The sequence below is a fragment of the Camelus dromedarius genome, chromosome 10, assembly GCF_036321535.1.
Source record: "Camelus dromedarius isolate mCamDro1 chromosome 10, mCamDro1.pat, whole genome shotgun sequence".
NCBI lineage: Eukaryota > Metazoa > Chordata > Mammalia > Artiodactyla > Camelidae > Camelus > Camelus dromedarius.
This window is the reverse complement of record NC_087445.1, coordinates 50,023,911-50,045,477: the sequence shown is the minus strand read 5'-3', so window position 1 is coordinate 50,045,477 and position 21,567 is coordinate 50,023,911. Positions and strand designations below refer to the sequence as shown.

Sequence of the window (21,567 nt, the reverse complement as noted above, 5' to 3'; positions counted from 1 at the left end):
TTGTTGCTAGGGGGAACAAAAAAGAAATGACAGTAGACTATATATCTTGATAGAAAAATAGTTAAAGGTTTTAATTCTCTGAATACCAAGAGTTAACATTTTATGACTACCCTCTGAAAACAGGGCATTTGGCAACAATTTTAAAGTTTTCAAAATCACTACAAAGCTTATTCACATTTTTACTAAATCTAACATCATTTTCACAAATCACAGAATCATTTTCTGATCAAAGAAAGAGCAGCCAAGTTTTTAGTGGGTCTGCCACTGTACTAAGTCTCTGTTAAACACAGAGTCCTGGGGGCCCCCATCTCCTCTGACAGGCTCCGTGGTACAGTGACACTTCATACCATGCGTTCTTTGAAGAACCATTTCTGATGTTCCGAGTTGGTGCAGTCTCGTAAGAGTGGTACAAAATTGTCGCTCAACTCCTTCCTCTCGGCCTGAACACATTTCTTCGACTGTACGTGAAATAATGAACCATCCTACAAAAGATAATAGACACTCAACATTCAAGAGAATTACAAGCAATTCCTCAGAAAGGATGTTTTCCTTAAGTGCTCAGGGTGATTTTTATCCTTTCAGAAATATTTATTGAGCAGTCAGCGCCTTCAGGGACGAAAGCAACCCAGGACTGTCTGTGCAGAGAGAGGGCCAGGCATGCACAGACTTGCCACGCCTGCCTCTGCGGGAGCTCTTCACTGGGGTCCTCGACTCCACCGTCAGGACCGATGGTGCCACCTGCTGGCTGTTCTTGGGATCTGTCAGATCTTATATCTCACCCTCAACTGACATCCTTTCCTTGAGGAAAATCAGGACCAAAGATCCTGTATTAATCTCTTCCACTTCCCTTAGGTCGACTAATTCCTTCCTGAGGGTCTCTTTCTCCCATGTATTTAAATGGAGAATCAGCAAATTTGGCTTTAGTCCCAGTTAAGCCACAGACCAGCTGGGTGAGGACAAGGTAACCAGAGAGGAAGCAAGTTCTGCAGACCGTGCCAATCCCCAAACCCCAAAGGACAATGACCATCTCTAACACCTCCCCTGTCTCTTCTTTTCACCAACTGCTGCTGAGTTAATTCAGCATGTCTCTCCCCAAGTTCTGGAGTTTATTCTTTCCCTCCACCTCTCTCTGTTGTAAGCTGTACCCCCTCAGGGCACTTCACCATGGCTGAGCAGCAAAAAGGCAAAGCAAGTGGCATCCCTGTTCCAGGGAAAGAGAACTCTTGGAAATAAAATCAGATGCAGAAGAATCTCAGTAACATTAACCTGGAAAGCCTTTAAAAGTGCTCACAAATTGCCTGTAGAATAATGTGAAAGTAAATAAATAAAGCACCCCACCTCCCACGCTTCTAAAGAAACTTCCTTAAATGGTCACTGAAATTTAAGATTTTTAAGATAAGATTTTAATGACGTTTCAGACCAATTTCATGACTCCTATCTTGTATTACTATTCCCTGATGGCTTACAACAGCTTCAAGTTGGAAGAAAGAAGGGTAGAGAAGGGCGTTACAAAGGATCACAAACTTTTGGGGTTCACAGAAGCATTTTTCCCTACTATTTTTTATATCAAATAGGCAGTACTATGATGTCTGACTTTTCCAGGTAACCTGCAAATTTCATTGCTAATCATAACATTTTCTACAAGAAAACATATTCCAACTTCTAATCATACTTAGAAAGAATCCATTTCTAAGTAGTATGATGAATCTTTCCATCCCTGGGGCCAGACTGGGAATGAAAGCCTCCCATGGCGCTAAAAGTGAACTAATTCTTTCTTTTGAGTTATTTTCTTTGGATTTATTCCCTCAAGCGCTTTTTAGTGAGTCACAGGCTATGACTGATGTATGAGTTGCATCATGGGCTGATGGCAAATGTGGTGGGGTTAGTGCCTTTTGGGCCTGAAATAACACCCAGTTCCAAATCAACAGTGACTCTTCCGACGGAGCGCCAACTCCATCAGAGAGGTATTTTCCTGGTTGCTGTACCACCAGTAAAAACTAATCTCTGTAGAGCTTTACACCTTCCAAAGACTATTTCTGGCCATACTTGTACTCCTTACTAGAGGTAGACAAGGTTGAGATTATTGTTCCCACTTCAGAGCTGGGAAAAATGAGGCTGAGGCAACGGGAGTGGCTCATACTTGGATCTAACCTCATGTCCTTACACGTGGCTATCTGTTTCCCTTGTTTGAACCCCATGTGATCTCCAAATGCTTTGGGGACAGCTCCTCTTCCCATTCCAGCCAGCTGCAGCTCAAAGTGTGAGGGGGACAGGGAGGCTGAAAGGGAGTGGACAGTGAGGAAAGACAGAAATTGGTGCTGGATGCCACAGGACCTCAATAGGACTGCCACCCCTCGGGTTCACTGTGAAGTTCCTGGTCTCTGCTAGAGGCTGCATCCCTGAGACTGGCTAGGGACTCGCTTTACTTCCACACTCCCCTCTGCAGCCTGAGGGACCAGGACCAACAGCAAGAAAGGCGTGAGGTCGCCTGATTACCTCCTGCAGGATGAACTTCTGATCCTCTGGGGTGGCCTCCTCACAGAGATGCATGATGAGGACATCCGATCCTGCTTCCACACTCACACAGCCCTCTGGCTGGTGGGTGTTATAGCGTATTTCATTCTGGGACGTGTACTCGAAAAACTAGAAATGGAGCAGCCAATATACACCAGTTACCCTCTGATGTGCAAAGAGGGAAATCTTTAGAAAGAGGGGTAAGAATCTGGGTCAGCAGGGCCTGGGTGCTGGAGTCCAGCCCTCTCCCCTCACCCACCAACACCACGTGTGTCCCTGCAGCACCCAGTGCACCTCTGGCGGGGTGCTTAGCAAGTGCGAATGGAGGCGCCCTTTCTCATGCCCTCCTCGTTTGCTAGATGGTGAGGGCGGGGCTGGTGCCTGGGTCACCCCGCACCCTCTGTGCCTAACCCTGGGCTGGGGCAGAAGGGTGGGAAAGAAGATGGACTGGTCCCAGAACCAGCACTTGAAGGCTCTCTGTGACCTTGGCCAGCTACTTCCTCTCCCTTTCTTCAGTCCCTTCCTCTTCCTCCTCTCCAAATATCATAGATGCAACCATGCCTGGGAGACTGTAAGGTGCTGTGCACAGCAAGCAACAGGACTGCTAATGGGGGGGCTTGTTTTTCAGAGCAATGTTTTCCCCACCATAGTGTGTCTAGGAAAATGCTGATTCTGGGCCCCGCTCCCAGAGAGAGGAGGAGGATTCCTTTTGTCTGAGATGGCGCCCAGGAAGCCGCACTTTTACACTTCTAACAAGACATGCAGCCACCATCCACCCTACCCTACCCCCTTGCTTCCTGAGATTCTGGCACAGGTGGCTGTTCTGAAGGCACGTGGAGCAGTGCTTCTCAAACGATCTCCCTGAAAGTGGGTCAAGACAAGAGATGGGTTCACAAGGGATCGGGTGGGTCTGAGAACCTGGACTTCTAAGCTCTCAGGTGATGCTGATAGTACCAGTGGGGGCACCTCTCAGGAGCACTGTTCTAAAAGGGGCTGAAGAACCCGAAAATTTTAACATTGTAGGGGTCCGAATTATGAAAGTTTACTGTTGACCATAATGGGGTGTAATATTCAGATGGAACTGGGGTGACTCCAGTTTGGAGGAAAACTTGAATCCCCAACCCTCGTCTCCAGTGTCTGACACCTCTTAGGACGGTAAGGCTTTGAAGGTCCAGAACTAATGCTTTGCTCTCTCCTGCATCCTCCACTGGCCCCTGCTTCCCTGGACAGGGGTCCTATTCTGGTCCTCAGATCTTCCAGGTCTTACTCCCCTGCCCAGCCTGAAGTTCAACACTTAACCCAGACAGACCGCCCTGGGGCCCAATTGAGGCAACTGCCCTAAAAACCACTTTGCAGTGTGGCATGACACATCAAATCCTGTAATTCCACTGAAGTATTAATTAAGTCAGCTGAAATGCACATCTGATGCTTCTTCTTTTTTTTTTTTCTGAGCCAAGATGTTAGTGACAGGGTTATTTATAATCACAAAAACAGGGAGGCAGAGAGTCAGTTACTCTGCAGTAATTAATACAGCCACACAAAGGAATATCAAGAGGCCATTAGGAATGATATTCTCAGAGGATGTCTAACAACACTAGAAAAGTATAAGTGATGGAAATAATGGAATATAAAACATATAGATATTATAACAACTATTTAAAATACATAATCCCCAGGTCAGGCACAAAAAAGATGGGAAGTAAATATATCTTTTTTTTTGACATTTGCCATATTTTCTTTCTCTCATTCTGTGTAAGTAGATAAATGTGTGTATATGTAAATAAAAGAGTATATAAACATATATGCACCTCTCTCTCCCCATTCTCTCTGTGTATATATACGTATACGTATGTTCATATAATTACATACATACACACACTGAGTGAGAGATAAAGCAGGTGTATGTGTATATATGTCACTGTTTTATCTTTTATTACATATGTATGTGTGTGTACATATATAATTTTCCCCCCTAGGAACAATTATAGAAAGTTGCAGGAAGCACAGCATCTCTAAATACTGTACCGTGCAGCATTTAAGACCATATTCTCTTATGTAACCACAAGAGTATAATGACATTCAAGAAATTTAACAGCAAAATAACAATATTATCTAATATACAGTCCATGTCCAAATTTCCAAATTGCCCCCAAACGTGCTTTAGAGTTGTGCATGTGTAGATTCCCCAGACCAGGATTCACTGATGTTCTGCATTTGATTGTCCTCTTTAATCTTTATTCTAGGACCATTACCCTGCGAGAAGTAAATATGTCTTAATTATAATGGTGGTTGCTCTGGGTCCTGTCACTCACTACTTGTTCCACTTTTTATATTTCCCAAATGTTTTGTGATGAGTATATATTACCTCTATAATAAAAAATCACATATTAAATATTTTTAAAACGCATAGATTTTTCTCCTCATCTCCCTCTTTAGAGGCCCACATCACTGATTCCTTGAGCACAGAGCCTCCCGCTGTCCATGGTCCCACAGCCTGAAAACAAGTTGTTAAAGCAGCAGCACCCACCTGGTTCTGACCCATCCCATGACAGTGGTACAGAATGACCTGGTGTCCTGTGATCTGGTGTTCATTGGGAGGGTTATAATCAAAGCAGTAATCTTTCAGTCCTTTGTTCTGGAGCTAAACAAAACACAAAGGTGGCATTTTGGTCCACGTTTATACACAACAGATTCCACCCAAGGCGGTGAGGCGGGTAAACGGAGTGAGAGGAGTGCCTGCGTAAAGAGCTGGACTCGGTGCTAAGAGCCCCTTCTATTTCTGATTTTTAAAGTGTTTTCCCATTCTATACCTTAGGCAGGAGTCACAACCCTCATTTTAAGATGAGAAACCTGAAGAGCAGAGAGATTAACTCTTCATGGCCTGAGACCTCACACTGCTTCATGTCTAATTAGTGCAGCCATATTGCTGCACTAGTCCAAACATAGCTGGGTTGTCACGTTGCACACGTACCAAGGAGCTCCTGCTATTATGCACCTGCAAAGGACACCCCAGTTGCAGGACTAGGCATATCTCAAATCAGAAGGCCACCATTGTAAATTACAGGAACAGTGTAATACAGAGCCAATGATCTGCACACAGATGAGTGGAGATACTTGAGTCTTGAATCCAGGACCTCAGAATCCAAGTCCAGTGCTCTCTCCATCACTCAACATTGCCTAACCTAATGTCATCTCTAAGATACTTTTGGATCTAAATCCCCTTAATCAGTCTAAGAGCAAAAAACCATGGGAGGTTCCATGCTTCTTCCTCCCTTCCAGGAGCCTCCAGAAAAAAGACTAGAGCATCTTCCAAATCCCTTTCTGAAGAGGTTAAAGAACCCTCGATAGCTTCTCCAGAACCCTACTCCTGCCCTGGCCCTTGTCTACCTTTGACTAGCCTGGTTCTGAGGATAAGACTCAGCCATATAGAAAGAAGGGATCCACAATCCACTAGCTCATAAAACGCAGACCTCTGTGTTCTTGAGGTCCCTTTGCTTTGTGAAGGAACCTGGGAACAGGAGATGTGAATAATTAGAGCATCTTAGATTTAGAAGGACTCAAATGTCATTAAGCCAAGTGGTACCCACTCTTGATCACCAAAGGACCTTGACCTCAAATGAGCTCCCTATTTTCAAAAGATTTTGTCTACCAAAGAAAATGCAAAAATATTAAAAAAAAAAAAAAAGAAAAAAGGGAGAACTCCCTAAAGATTAAAACTGAGATTAATCAAGATAACTATATTAAGTTGATGATAAACATAGAGAAAAGAATAATTTTGAATGACTTTAGAGCAGAGTATATTTGAGTACACGTCCCTAGTGAAACACAATCTATAAATAAATAGAGCTGCAAGAAGTCAAAATTCATTCAGTATCAGACTGTCAGTGGTAATACTGTATTATTATTTGGAAACTATTTAAAATATGTTTTAAAATAAAGTAATTAGGTTAGTATTTTTAGAAACCAAGATTTTCAGCGCAAGAAAAAATATAATATCAAAGAAGAAAAAAATCCTATAAAATTACATTTGAATTTGAAGTATCAATAAGAGCTCATGATTTACTTCTCAATAATATGTATTCCCTTCTCTGCCCACTGAGAAAGTGTAGAGCTGTGCCAGCCCACATGGTACTCACTGGCCACATGTGGCTACTGGGCACCTGAAATGTGACCAGTCCAAACTGAGATTTCAAGACTTAGTATGAAGAAAAGAATGTATAAAATCTCAGTAAATTAATTTTTATATCAACTTGCATGTTGGAGTGATCATATTTGGGATATGTTAGGCTAAATAAAATATAATATCAGCTTCACCTGTTTCTTTTTTCAATATGGCTACTAAAATTTTTAAATTACACATGTAGCTGGCATTATAGTTTCTGAGACAAAGACCAGCACTAGCATCCAGAGTGAGGACTCTGAATACTAACCCTCACTAAAACGATCAAGGCTTCTGAGAGGAACGGCAGCAAATGTGCAAGATAAGTGTGGCCAGAGTCAAGGAAGCAATCAAAAAGCTGTTACCATGGCGTCAAGATCACAGAAGCCTAAATAGATTCCTACTTGTCAAAGACAGGACAAATTGAAAGACTAAATTGGCCGTGTAAAAACCCAGTGATCTACAATGATACTCAAAAGAAAAAGCCAAAAAGCAAATGAGCCAACAGACACAAATACAACCCATTGCATAAAACTGGAGGAAACTAAAGTACCAACTCCTGCTCGGCAAATAGTCAAATAAAGAGAAAGACTTAAGAATCTGTTATGTCGCTTCTGAATGAACTCTAAATTTCATGGATACCAAACTGTTCTAGTTAACAAGGGAATGTTCTCCTTTGTAGAAGAATCCCAGCTAATAAATGCAGAAGAAAAGAAAGAACTAGAAAAACCACTGTTTGGCAACGCCACTGGAAATAACGGATCTAGATAATGATTACTAATGGCTACTTAAAACATTAGCTGGAAGACTGAAGTGGCACCTGCTAATAGGTGGTCCAGGTGATGCCCCACGCACCCACTGATCAATCTCATCACTCGAGGCAGGATGACCAGAGGTTATGTACTCCCGCAACCACGCAATGTGAGTACAAATCACACTTGTGAAGTGTTCTTGCCAAAAAGCTTAATTCCAACTCCAATCAAAACTTTAGACCTCATTTTTATTTTAAAGAAATATAGGGGAAAGAGGCATGATTTAAAAGATGCCACAAGGAAACAATTAGACAGTTCCAAGGGTGAGCCACTCTACAGTGCAACTGATGCTGTTTTTCAACAAGTTAAAGGCATTAACAAAGGGGGTGGGGGCAGGGAAGAAGATTGCCTTGAATCAAGAGACTATATTTCAAAAAAAAAAAAAAAGAGAGAGAGAGAGAGAGAGAGACTTAGGAGAAAAGACATGATAACCAAATATAATGTGTAGACCTTGTTTGGATTCCAATTGGAAGTAGCCAAATACAAGAGAAATTTGAGAAATTGGGGGAATCCAATTGGCTGGATATTAAATGACACCAAGAAATTACTGTTCATTTGATTAGGTGTGATAATGGCCTGTGGTTTTGTAAGAATGTCCATGCAGAGATGCACGCTGGGTGAAGAGGAGTGAAATGACGTGATGCTTGGGGTTTGCTGGAAAAAAGAAACTGTGGGAGGGTGGGGCAGAGGAGAGGGAAATCAAGAGAGGCAAAATCCTGCTAATTCTAGAATCTTGGGGACGGAGTTCACTACACCACTCTCTCTGCGTTTCTCTGTTTTGTTTTTGTAAAGAAAACTGAAATTAGCATGTTAATACTGTGCTTTGTATTTATCAAGACTTCCAGAATGGAACACCAGCTCTTCTGATGAATACAACACAGCAGAGGAGGCCTCCCTAGGTTGGTGGAGTTCCAAGCAAAAGCCAAAGGCATTGGACATTTTCATTGACCTCATCCCAGAAACATTTCTTTTAGGTTTTTTGAAATAACAGAAATGACTCTCCCTCCCCACTATGGCTCTTGTGGACCCCTGACTTGGCAACTGGTAACTGGTCCAGCCATTGACGCTTGAAGTAATTGGATAAGGAACAAGTGAAAAATAGGACATGGAAACATCAAGTGAGCCTCAGTTTCCATCTGTAAAATATTTCAGGAGGCTGCACTTGCCAATTTTGAGGTGCTTTCAGTGCTGACATTCTGGATCTAAGGCCAAGATACTCAAGGGGAGAAGGAAGGACAGTGGATAAAGAGGGGGGAAAGCATGTAGGAGAGGCCAGCAGTCCCCATGAAGGGCGCCTTTCTTGGCCAGGGTTCGTCAATCAGACGGGGAAGCCAAGAGCAGGGGCCCGCCTCGCTCACCATCCCAAAGAAGCCAGGCCTGTCCTCAGGCACATGCAGTTCTGGATACACGGTCTCCAAGAACCATTTGAAGTCCTTACACTGGAGCTTTGCACGGAGCTGCTTCCTCTCTGTCACGTCCCCAAAGGGTTCCTAAGAAAACGACAAAACAGTGAGCTTCAGCAGGTCACAGTGCTTCCTATCAAATCCTTTCTCTCCACTGATGCTCACTCACTCTATAAGCTTTTATGGAGCACCTGTTGCATGCAGGACCTTGCACAGGGCACAGAGAACAAGAAACAGCCTCAGACATAGCTGTTGCACCCTAGCAGGAGAGGCTGTTGCACCCTAGCAGGAGAGACTGTTGCACAAACGACACTCCCAGGTGCTCCGGTACAGGGAGGAGCAGCCAGGTGCACGAGGGAGGGACACAAAGCACCTACCAATGGAATCAGGGAGCCAAGTCCTGGGGCTGCACTAGCATCCCTCGTCCCGGGCATCACCAATGAGCATGCGATTACAGATCATTAGCACATCAGTAGCACACGTATGCCATGACGTTCTGATTTACCACGGACACCTGAACACGCACTGTCAAACACAGGTTGGTATTCTAGAGGAAATCATGGATGCAAACCTTCTCATGTGCTTGGTCTATTGCAGTCTAAATACATACTTCTGATGGTAAGAGCAAAATACAGCGATAATAAATACTTGTGGAAGTTTAGTTTTATGGACAAACCAATGATTAAGATCGTTCGAATACCCAAATAAAGCAAGTTTCTATTTAGCACAGCAAACATGCAGCCACAAGAGAAGTGCTGAGTGCAGAGATATGACTGTCCCTGCACAAGGATGTTAAACTATTAACATTTGACAAGTTAAATATTTGACAAAATGGAAATGATAAGGAAAAATGTTTGAATAAAATTTCAGATTTCTGCTTATTTCCCAGAAGTTCATTCTTTGATGAGGGTCATGTGCCCTCATCTTCAACCAAATATCCATCTCGACACTTGGCCCTTGGGTTGGGACAAAAGGTGCAGGCAGTGCCCCTCTAATGGCATTATTCTTTGGGAACCCTCAGGAAGAGGGAACCGTGGGTTCCAGACTGCATAACAGGGAAGAGCAGATGTTCCTACCCTACAGGGTGGGCAAGACAGAGCAAGCAGTGACTCTAGATCCCAGAGGCAGAGAGACGCCCAGGGGGAGGTCAGGGTAATGGTCCACAGGGCTCTACAGAGCAGAGAGAGATGCACTGGACTGGACCCAGTTCCATCTGCATCAGCCATGCAGCCTTGAGCAAGCTCCTTAAACCACCCTCTCTCTGAGCTCCAGTTTTCTTATCTATAAAATGAAAATTTCAGAGCTACCTTGATGGGTTGCTGTAAGGATTTGCAAGAAGAGATTTCCATCAAGTGGCTGGGAAGGAGGTCTTGGAGCAGACCTTCTTGTCTTGCCAAGCAGCGCCTTAGTTATGTGAACATAGGGTAAGTGGGAGCCTTGTCCTGGGGCGTGTGGAGCTGATGTACACAGTCAGCGCACCTGTTTGCTAAAACTTATTTGTAACCCAAAAATCAATACTTGTGGTGTCTTCAGGCTTTCACAGTGATCCACGGACAAGCAGCACACAGAGACAAAAAACTTGAGTCACTCTCCATGCACATTCCCAGCTTTGGTCATGTCTCAGCTCTAGTCCTGAGAACAAGTGCCCTGTTCATGGTCTATTTAGTTCCACATTTTTCAGATTGTTCTACTCTTTGTCAGTGATTTCACAGTTTAAAATGGCCCGCAAGCATAGTGCTGAGGTGCTGTCCAGTATTCCTAGTGCAAGAAGGCTGTGCTGTGCCTCATGGAGAAACAGGTTCATTAGATGAGCTTTGGGCACGAGTTATACAGTGTTGTTGACCGTGCATTCTATGCAATCAATCAACAATACATATTAGATAAGCTATTTAAAGAGAAACACACATAAAACCAAGTCATGTATTGACTGGTTGACAAAACACGTCCCCCTGTGAGAAGTTTGCAGGAATCCAACCATGTATTTCCACCAAGAGCAACGGCTCAGTAGTCAGTCCTGAGCTCTGTGTCTGTGGTGACTGTAGAGAGCATAACTACTGTGAATAATGAGAGTCAACCGTCTGTTGTAATGATGATACAGGAAGGGATAAAGTTTTACCATGCTTGTATCACGAGCACCCGATTTCCTCTCTATTTCTCGAACCGGGTCTATCTACCCTGGGAGGGAGGCCAGAAATAGCTGCTTTTGTTTGGATGCAGCCAGATGGAGTGTAGGTGGGCGGGGGACTCACCAAGCGGGCGTGGGGGTTGCGATGGTAGTAGAGCTCTTTGAATTCATCCATCCACACTTCAGCTGCGCGGACACTGTTGGCCAGAGCCTTGCTGCGGGAGTAGGGAGCTTGCCTCGGGAAAACGTGGCCTACATGCGAACACGGGTGCGTCTCCAGGGTGCCTCCGCACTGCCAGATCTGCATACAGAGCCAGGAGGAGGCCGGGGTGGGAGGTGGTGAGCGGGAAGTGAGCTGCTGGTCCCCAGTGCCTGCACCCGGAGACTGGGCACACAGAGGTCGTGGTGAACACTGCCAAGACCTCACCCTCCCTGGGGCAGGCAGCCACTTTCCAGCATACTCGGGACACAGGATGCAGTCAAAGAGCAAGAAAGCAGCCCCAAAGACAAATAAGCCATCAGAACCCAGACCCCAAAGTCCATGCACTACGGCTCATGCACTTGACTCCTAGGAGCACCCACAGTGGACCTCACTGGTAACGCATTGACTCACTACATAAAACACAGGCTGATTACCTGGTCTCCTAGCCACAGAAGATAGGAAAGCAGCAAGTAAGAAGAGAGGTTTGGAAGGGGGAAAGGAAGAGCTTCTAGAGGCAGGCAGAGCAGCCTGACACCTAGGGAAGAGGCAGAAAGACCATTAAGAGTACATCCTCAAACTCAACAGGTGGAGTCGTCTGGAGCCTTTCCGTGCTGGGCAAACGGCTGTGAACACCCCACTGTCCCCTGGATGTACGACCAAGGACAGCATCCAGTGCTTATAATGGGGGAGGGAGGAGTCCTCAGTGGAGAGCCAAATTCTTGTTTATTAACTCTTTTTAAGCGGGAAACCATATAAAATATTCTTAAATTGTCTATTTAAAAGCACAAACATCAACACGCGGTTTTGACAATTAAAATGCAAGATTCAGTTAACTAGAAAACCAATCAAAATGCTAGGAGTTTCTCAAAGGGACATCTGTGGATCACATACAACAGAATCAATAGATGGGCTTCTTATAAAATACAGATTCCCGGTCCCTGCTGTAAATCTGTCAAATCTGCCTTTCCAGAGACCATGACTATCAATCTTCTTTTTAAACAAGTTTTCCTAAAAATTCTTATATGTGTTAAACTTTGAAAGTCACTATGCCAAATAAAGAGGCTACTTTATTAAGCTATCGAGCAAATCAAGGCTCCAAAATACCAGCTCAAGAGGCAGGGCCTTGTGTTTTAGTCCAGTCTCTGCTACGTACTCTTTGAGCGCCCTTGAGCCTGTCACCTCCTCTGTACGGCCTCTGTCCCTCCCCTCTGTGTAGTCAGAGGAAAGAATTAGGTGACTTGCAAGACCCTTTCCAACCCCAAGTCTATTAAAAGTATATATTTTTTAAAAGTTCACGTAAGAAGGTAAGCATGTTTAGAGGATGTGTGTACTACTGTCATCTTTCAATACCACTGGATTAACTGACAACATGGAAGAGAGGTCCACCAGGCTCTCAGAGCAAATCCACCATTCCCAGAGAGACAGCAGCTAAAGAATGAGTCCAAGTACAAGACGGGAATGCTTACCCTAAAGGAGAATTCGAGGTTTTCTCCGCCCCAAACTTCCATTCCTGTATCGTAAGACCCCAGGTATTCAAAATATCTCTTACTCACAGCGAACAGCCCACCAGCCATGGTTGGAGACCTAGAAGCATGTGATATCCATATTTCAATGTAATCGGCAGGAAACCATCTTGTCACTTGAATTCCTTCCCAGCACAAGCCTTGAGCCCATTCACCCAGATAAGGACACCCTGAGCTCACACCCTGTGCCTGGTGCTAAGCTGGGCTGGATGTGCCTCTCGGCCTCTGCCCTGGGGAATCTCACAGACGTGTCAGCAGGCAAGCACAGAACTCTGGGATTACTAAGGTCCACCCAGGCCCTGTGGGAACACAGGAGGCCACAGGGCAGTGGCAGGGCTAAGTTTCTTGGAGAAGGCATGGTGTGCAGAACAAAGGGGAGTTAGCCCAGAAAAGGAATGGAATGTTCCTTCAAGAAGACAGGAGCAAGAGCAAAGGCCTAAGGGTGAGGGAAACCCTTGTACTCCCAGAAGCACAGACAGTAAGGAGAGAGGAGCAGAGAGAGACCATGTTCCCAGAGAGAACGGCAGGCACAGGCCGTGGCGGCCTTGGTCACGCAGTCACTGTACAGCACTCACAGGTGCTCCAGAGTCCAGGAGAAGCAACCCTGGCATCTTAAAGCTCCCCAAGGCTCTGAGCCTCTCCTGCTCAAGTGGTCTCCCCTCCAGGACCCACAAGGCCAGTTCTGGCCTCTGTCAGCCCCATTTTCTCCCTACCTGGTTCATCTAGAAATGAACACTGGTTTCAATAATGACCGCAGGCTTCCATCCTACCCCAGCAGAAAGCTGTAGCATCAACATACCAGAGATGCAGACACAAAGGAATCAATTCAGAAATGGGGAAATATATAACATGGAAAGCCTAACAGTTTAAAAAATTTTGGTGGGGAGGGTGTAGCTCAGCGGTTGAGTGTGTGCTTAGCATGCATAAGGTCCTGGATTCAATCCCCAGTACCTCCATTAAAAATAGATGCATGAATAAATAAACCTAATTACCTGCCCCCAACACAAACAAAAATCACACACAAAAAATAATTAAATAAAAAATTTTAAGGCCCTCCAGCAGTCTTTCTGGGCCTTGACAGAGTATCGGCTTTCCCTGCATCCAAGCTCTGGGCCAATGAGAACAGGAAACAAAGACTGTGGAAGGAAAGGTTCTAGACTACAAAGCACTTTCACATGTGTTCATCCTAAAAATCTAGGAAATAGGGAGGGTGAATATGTTCATACCTATTTCACAGGTGAGAAAACTGAAGACCAGGGATATTACAGGAGGGGAAGGATAGTTGGCCATAATGTCCCTGAGTGTGTGTGTGTGTGTGTGTGTGTGTGAGTGTGCAGGCGGGGACAGTTCACGTCAACATCACAGGCTGCATATGTGACCCTGGATATGATCTTTCCTACTTGGTGCCTCAGTTTCCAACCTGTTCAGTGGGGGGTTGGGCAGGATGCTCCCTCCCCCACCTCAGGGCTCCTCCAGAAGCCTATGGATCATCCTTGAGTCCTCCTTCCCCCATTCCCATTTAATTCCTCCCAATTCTCCACCTTAACATCTCTGGAGTCCACCATGTCCCTCCATCTCCTGCACCATCATTTCGGACCTAAAACACTGCAGCACTCCCAGTGGCAGGGCTGCAGGCCCCCACCATGTGCATCCAGCACAACCTTCAAATAATGCAACAAGCTAAGGTCACTTCCAGCTCAAATCCTTTCAGTGGCTTCTAACCACTCAGGGTAAAGTCCAAACCCCCTTCCTTGGCCTTCAAGGCTGGATATGACTTAGCCCTGTTCATCTCTCCAGCCCCATCTCTCAACACTGTCTCCATACTCAATACACTCCAGCCAGCAGTGGGCCATCTCAAGGTCTGGATTCAGGTGAAGAATTCAGAAGCCCAACTGCCAAGTGTGGGTGCAGATCTATGACACCATCTTCGGGTCAATACCCCAGCAAAAAAAGCTGAAGTCCATCCTCCACCTTCCTGACTCCTACATCTGCCTCCTATTTGGTCCCGAACTTGGATGAGAAAGAAGCAGCCAGACTGTTACTTCAACACTTCAAGAATGAGGGCAACTGAGCCCTCCTTGAGGCCATTCTACTCAGAACCAGGCTCACCTACTGGCCAAAGCTGGCCCCTGAACCCCCAGGTCCACTCACCCCCAGTTCAAAAAGGACCTGACAGTGTGTCCTCAGAGTATTAAACATGGAATTTCCATAGCAATTCCACTCCTAGATATATATTCCAGAGAACTGAAAACAGAGACTTAAAAAGACAACAGTAGCATCATTTACAATAATCAAAAAGTGGAAATAACACAAGCGTCTATCAACAGATGAATGGATAAATAAAGTGTGGACATATACACAATGGAATACTATTCAGCCATAAAAAGGAATGGAGTTCTGGAAGAACCTTGAAAATACTGTGTTAAGGAAAAGAAGCCAGACACAAAAGGACAAATACCATGTGATTAAGCTTATATGAGGTATCTAGAATAGGGAAACCCATAGAGACAGAAACTAGAAGAGAGTTTTCCAGGGGTTGGAGGAGGGCAGGAAAGGGAGTGATTGCTTAATGGTTATATAGAGTCTCTGCATAGGTTGGTGAAACAGTTCTGGAAATATGTAAAGGTGGTGGTTGTACAATATTGTGAATGTGCTTGATGCCAGTGACTTGTGCATTTAAAAAATAGTTAAAATGGTAAATTTTATGTTACATAAAACAGCTAACCATCCCTCCCAAGGGCCTTCATCAATAAGTTGGCTGGGTGCAATGAAGCACGCTCAGAGAAGTAGACCCCTGACCTGATGACATCAACGGGGGACCGCATGTGAATCCTCTCCCTCTTGGGAACCACGTGCCACGTGAACACCAGCCTCCAGTCAAAACCACCGATCTGCGGCTCCCCAGGATTCCCCAGGTACTCAAAGGTGTTCCAGTCGATAACATCAATCACAGGGCACACCACTGCCGACTCCTTTTCATGGATCCTGGAAACATCCAGAAGCCCCTGTTACTCCACTGTGTACAGGCAGCAGGAGGACAATTAGGAAACTTGGGAGTGAACGCTCCTCAGCCTTCCACTAGGAAAGAGGAGCACCTGTGTGAGAAGGGTCTGATTCTCTTATTCCAGATGTCCACAGCAAAGTCTGAGCCCTGGCAGGTGGGTGTCAGGGAGGATGCCAGGGCAGGGAGGGGGAGGCAGGCAGCAAGGATTCTGGCCTTGATATGGAAAATTCCACAGCTTTAATATTCTGAGGCCATCTAGGGATATTCTGGCTAAACTTGAATTCCTCTATCAAAGTCAACACATGTAAAAATCAAAGGTAACTTTTAAAACAGAAAGCAGATTTTTCAGTTTTCAAGATTGGAAGAGATTTCTTCATGTAATCACAATGAAACATCGTAAAGTCAAGAAATAATTATCTCCCTAGGAACAAAGATGCACCCAGACCAAAGAGTTTGGATTAGAAGATACTTTGGAGTTAGAAGATAAATTCTACTCCTGTCCCTTACTCACTGTGTGACGTTAGTCGGGCTACCGAACCTCTCAGAGCCAGTTGCATGGTGGGCAACACTGAAACAGTAATACCTACTCACGAGGTTAATGTGGACTCCCAGAGGGAATGTTTGCAAGAGGCTGCTGGAGAACCTGGAACTACTGCTATTCTTTTCTTTTAATCTTTATTATTATGAATGTTATACATAGTGGAAAATGCGATGATTTCCTGCTGCAGGCATCAGCCTGTGGGTATGCTTCAGCGATTCTCTCCACAATTACTCTTACAAGCCCAACCATCCTTCAGCATGTTTCCAGACTGTGTTTCTTTGCATTTGACGGCACACCAGGAAACATGAACTGAGACTAGATCATGTGTGAACACTAGATTTCTCTGGGCTACATCTTGGGGGCAGTTCTCTAGAATTTGAGACCTATAAATTATAAACTTGGAACTTAACAGTCATGCTGGTTGGAACCATGGGTAGCCTAATTTTTACAAGAAAAGGAAAACAGAGTTGGGGGTAGGGTAGCTAGCACTAGCCTCAGGATGCTAAATCATGGTTAGAGAATGTGCTGGCCCAGCATCAGCTGTTACTGGGTAGAGCTTCTGGCAACTCATGAGCCAGGGACCAGGATGCCAAACATCCTACAGTGTGCAGTGCAGCCCTACACAGCAAAGAATGGTTCTGCCCCAAATATCAGTAGTGGCTCATAAAATACCAGGAGTGCTACCTAGCTGATGTGACAACCAACATCTTCCATATCCAAAGCCCCTGGAGGTAAGGGGTTACTCTGCCTGGTTAGGACTATATGAGGGACAGTCTACCATCCCAGTGTGGCTCAACTCTGATGCACACCCAAGTCCCTGGGGAGCTTCTGAAACTCCAAAAACCAGGCCCCACCCCAGAGATTCAGATCCAAATAATCTGCTGTGGGACCACGGGTTTTGAAAGTTCCCCTTTTGTCTCTAATGAGCAACCAGGAGAGAATCCTTTTGTCTCCAGGTATGGAGAAAGGATATGATTATGAGGAGTGTTGCCTTGCTCTCTTCAAAGGGTGCGTTGGGCTGGAGTGGAGGTGAATTCTAGGAGGCATTAATGAATCAGCTGAAGGGGAAAAGTGCCCTCACCATGACTTCAGAGAGACCTAGAGGCAGCCCTCTGCATGCACAGTGGGGCGAGGGGCAGGGCAAACCCACTAGTCCAAGTTCCAGAGGGAGCACCCAGCTGTCACTATGTTCTAAATCATCTCAGACTCTACCACTGGCCTGAGAAACCCTGAGTCCTTGCTGCTGGTGAAGCTCATCAGAGCAGAGGGGAGAGAAAGATGCAGTGAAGGACCAGGACAGCAGGAAGTGGCAGAACAGAACTTGGTCTCGTGAAGGAAGGGAGGCGAGGGGGTCCCAGCTCTTCCAGACAGACCCAGGCAACCAAGTGGTGGAAGCCAAGGGAAAGAAGTTTGCACAGACCTTGATCCTCCAGCCCTTCACCCGCTCCACATGGGGGTACCACAGACCCCCCCAGACCTTCCTCCCCATCCAGGAAGAGCTCTGGGCTTGCCAGCCCAGCTCCTGATGCAGAATCAGGAGAATGGGGAGGGAGCGAGGGAGAAAAAGAGGACAAAAGTCAGCCAGTGACAGTGGTTCTGGAGAGGGCAGGGGGGAGGGTTAGCGTAAGAGGCTGTGGGAAGCAGGGGAAATGACCTTAAAGATACAGCAACATTATGACTTTCATGACTCCATAAAATATATATATATATATATAAAAACAATATTTTATGACTATATTGGTATAAAGACAAACATAATCCAGGCTTGATTAATTATTATATATTCACTATTATGATAGTAATTTTTTCCCTTGTGATTTTAAAAGAAATGAACATAAAAACATTTTTTCTGGTTTCTTAAAGATCCCTGAGCCCTAAGCATTGTAGGTACTGGGTGTAATGGATAAGTCAGCCCTGCTTGAAGGAAATACATCAAAATGTAGATTCTCTAGGAGTGTGATTCTATATGATTGACAATATTTTTTTTCTTGGGTGATCATACTATCTAACTTTTCTACAATAAACCTATATAATAAGTAATATAAACGCAAGTGCTCATCCGAGGTCTCCTGCATGCTGGCGTGTTTTAAGCACTGGTGTCCATATATTAAATCATTTAATGGCCTCCACAGCCCCACGAGGTAGGGACTGTTAGCAAGTCCAGGGACAGAGGCTTTGCCCAAGGGGCATCTGAGCCCAGCACGCCTACCTTTCATGCCATGGTGATCAGTTTGTTTTCTGCTTCAGCACCCCTCCCCGCCCCCCCCCCCCCCACCGTGAACAGCTCACGCACCTCTGCAGCAGTGGCTCCAGCCACCCCTCGTGGCACTCACAGTGACAGTCCAGGAAGGTCAGCACGTCGCCCTTGGCTGCCGAAGCCCCCAGCAGCCGCGCTCGCACCAGGCCCTCCCTCTTGCTGGCGCGGATCAGGCGGACCTTGGGCAGCCCGGCCAGCTCAGTGGCCAGGCGCTCCTTCAGGTGCTCTGGGGAGGCAAGCGGGACAACGAGGGTCACCGCCACACATTCCCAGCCGTGTCCTTCCAGGGCCTCCCTGTCCCAAAAAGAAGACTAAATAGACACAAGCCTCCTTTGCTCTGCACCTGGGACTCACTGCACCCAGCTTGGAAGCTTCAGGAGATAGGGGAGGCTGGGGTGGAAGATTCCAGAACCATCAAACGCTCCCCCTCAAAATAGAGGCATACTGAATTGTACTCCTGAAATGGGTGAATGTGGCATGTGAATATATCTCAATTAAGCTATTACCCCCCAAAAATAGCTTGACTTGTGAACGTTTAAATAAAAAGCACCAGAGCATCCAACCACAATTTTTCTGAAAAATTATGTCCATATAAATTTTGTTAATTTATGTTAAATATGTAATACACCATAAAATTTTAATTTATGTGGACTTATGTCCACACTACTAATGTCCCCATTTTATAGATGAGAACACTGAGGCCAGAAAGGCTAAATAATATGCCAAGGTCCCAACATGAGTGAGCTGAGGAGTCATGATTCAAATCCAGGGAGTCTGGCTTGAGTCCACGGACTTAACCTTGCCTCCAGTGCTTTCTCCTACAGCTTCTCATCCTTGTTAAATAAATCCAAAATTTGTCAGAAGGACATGCTTATCCCAATTTGCAGAAGAGGAGATGAGCCCTTAAGAGTTGAAAGGACATGCCCACAGCTAGGGCTGGCCCTAGACCTCCCAACTCCAGGACTGCAGGTCCCGATTCATATCCCTTGATGGGTCTGGTGGGGGCAGGTGGGAACCACACAGGCAAATAAACATGAGAGCATCTCCCCACATAAATATGAACTTTGTCTCAAAGTCCTCCTCAATCAGTGAAGGGGAAAACTTTGTAAAATGTTCTATATTGCTTCGTTGTTTGTGAAATGTTTCCCTAAAGAGTCTTGATACTCAAACAGAAAACGTTCATTGGTTGATTTCTTTTTAACCCTAATTATAACTGCATATAAGCTGATGGCAGGAATAGGGAGGTGACTTCCCCAGCAAAGCTAATTAGCATCAGTGCCCAGTGAAAACATGGGAAAATGCTGGTGCAGCCTCCCAGCACTCATTATGGGTTGGGTGTGCATCAATTTTCTGTCTGCTTGAACTGACTTCCCCTATCCTAGAAGGGGGCGGCACCCCCTCATCAACTCAGACTGACACTGTAGGAAGGGTAGGAAGAAGGGGCAGGCTGAGGAAGGCAACCTGCAGGCTTTACAAACTACTGCGATGGGGAGGGGAACCTTGGCTCCACAGAGGCTCACATTTACGAGAGAACTGAACTGTGCTGGAAGGAGCTCATATGGTATTCCTGCCTGCGGAGGAGCTGTTTAATCCCATCAAGAGAAAATCATTTGATTTTTGCTTCTGAATGAGTACATGCTTCTGAAATGTTTTTGGCACTTTACAGTTCTGCTCAAGGGGATGTGAGGGCAGCTTCCAGGTGCCGTTTTCCACCCCCTGGATACCCTTCTGCTGACAGGAGTGAGCAGGAGGTGAAGTTCAGCCTGGACCACGCAGACCGAGGCAGCACATCGTCTAGAGAAGGTGGAGACTCAGGGCAGAAGGAGCCAGGTCCTAACGTCGTGGAGCCGCCACTCCTGCCCCTGACTATTACCCCAGCTTTGTGCTGTGAGAGAGAAATCAATTTTGATTTCATGGAAATTACTGTTATTTTGGGTCTCTGTGAGAACAGCCCAGCACACTCCCCAATTAGGAGAGTCAGACAGACCAGCCTCAGAGCCTGAAACAGCAAACACCCAATAAGCACTGGTTGCTACCCTGATGGGTGGCCCAGGGGTGGTGATTTGCTATGAGACAGGCTCTGGCAACCAAGCCCATGGCTCTCCCTGTTGCTAGGGCCTTGACACCCTCTCAGTTAAGTTAGCTGCCCTCGCATCGGCTAGTCACCCAAGATTTACTGGCTCACTCCTGCTCCATCACACCGCCAACCCAGCCAGCCAAACTGCAGGAGGCCCCCACCCCTCCCTGCTTCCATCCTCTCCCGCCCCCTCAACATGAGCCTCGCTCCACAGGGCAGCACAGAAAAGCCCCATGACTGAGCAACCTTCCTGCTCCCTCAACAGCCCTCAGGCGGCTCCCACCAGGCTCCTATTTAAGCCTAAACCCCTTATGTTGGCCTCCAAGGGCCCCCCTGATCTGGCCCTGCTGGCCCTGCAACCATCCCCCCGGGTCACTCCCACTGGCCGGTGGTCTGCCCCGGAGAACAGCCACTGGCCTAGCTTCTGCACCTGCTGCGCCCGGCCCAGCCCCCTCCCCCAGATCGTCGGGCTGTCCCCTTCTCCACATCCAGCTTTCAGTTCTGTGTTTCCCCAGAGAGGCCTCTTGGACCCCCACCAGCTAGAGCCGGCTCGGTCCCCGGGCTCCACTCGCTCTCCTGCTCCCACCTGTCTTTCGGAGCACTGTCTACTTGTGCTGTAGGATAGCACCATGTGACATCACGGTGTGCTGTTGTGTTGTGTTGTACTGTGTGACATACATACTGTATAATATTGTGTTGTGTTGTATTAGGTGATGTATATGTTATGTTACATTATGCTGTGTGGTATTAGGTGCTATATGTATTATATTCTTTGTATGTTTTTTGACCACCTCCACCCACCCCACTAGAATGTGAGTTGTATGAGAGCAGGGACTTGTCCTGTTTCCCACAGACTCCCCCATGCCCAGCACACACCCAAAAAACATTTACTGAATAATAAAGGGCCAGCCTTGGACTGCATATGAATTCCTAGATCTCAGGTCACTGGT

At 46.0% G+C, this 21,567-nt stretch overlaps 1 protein-coding gene across 5 annotated transcripts in view; it reads right to left on the bottom strand.

Annotated features, from left to right (window-relative positions):
• The window catches only part of GALNT12 (polypeptide N-acetylgalactosaminyltransferase 12), a 74,332-nt gene that overhangs the window by 39,813 nt on the left and 12,952 nt on the right, over window positions 1-21,567 (bottom strand). For 2 of the 5 annotated variants that reach the window (XR_010382749.1, XM_064490345.1), the window contains exons 3-10: window positions 18,577-18,766; window positions 15,538-15,723; window positions 12,682-12,799; window positions 11,138-11,314; window positions 8,844-8,975; window positions 5,042-5,155; window positions 2,497-2,643; window positions 348-482 (exon numbers count right to left, since the gene is read on the bottom strand). Coding sequence is in view for 4 of the 5 variants with exons in the window: in XM_064490345.1 (XP_064346415.1) it covers window positions 348-482; window positions 2,497-2,643; window positions 5,042-5,155; window positions 8,844-8,975; window positions 11,138-11,314; window positions 12,682-12,799; window positions 15,538-15,723; window positions 18,577-18,766 (1,199 nt within the window). In the remaining variant the exon portion in view is untranslated. Of the gene's footprint in view, window positions 1-42; window positions 483-2,496; window positions 2,644-5,041; window positions 5,156-8,843; window positions 8,976-11,137; window positions 11,315-12,681; window positions 12,800-15,537; window positions 15,724-18,576; window positions 18,767-21,567 lie in introns of those variants that run through there. The other 3 variants (XM_064490344.1, XM_031450088.2, XM_064490346.1) reach the window with 2 other exon arrangements.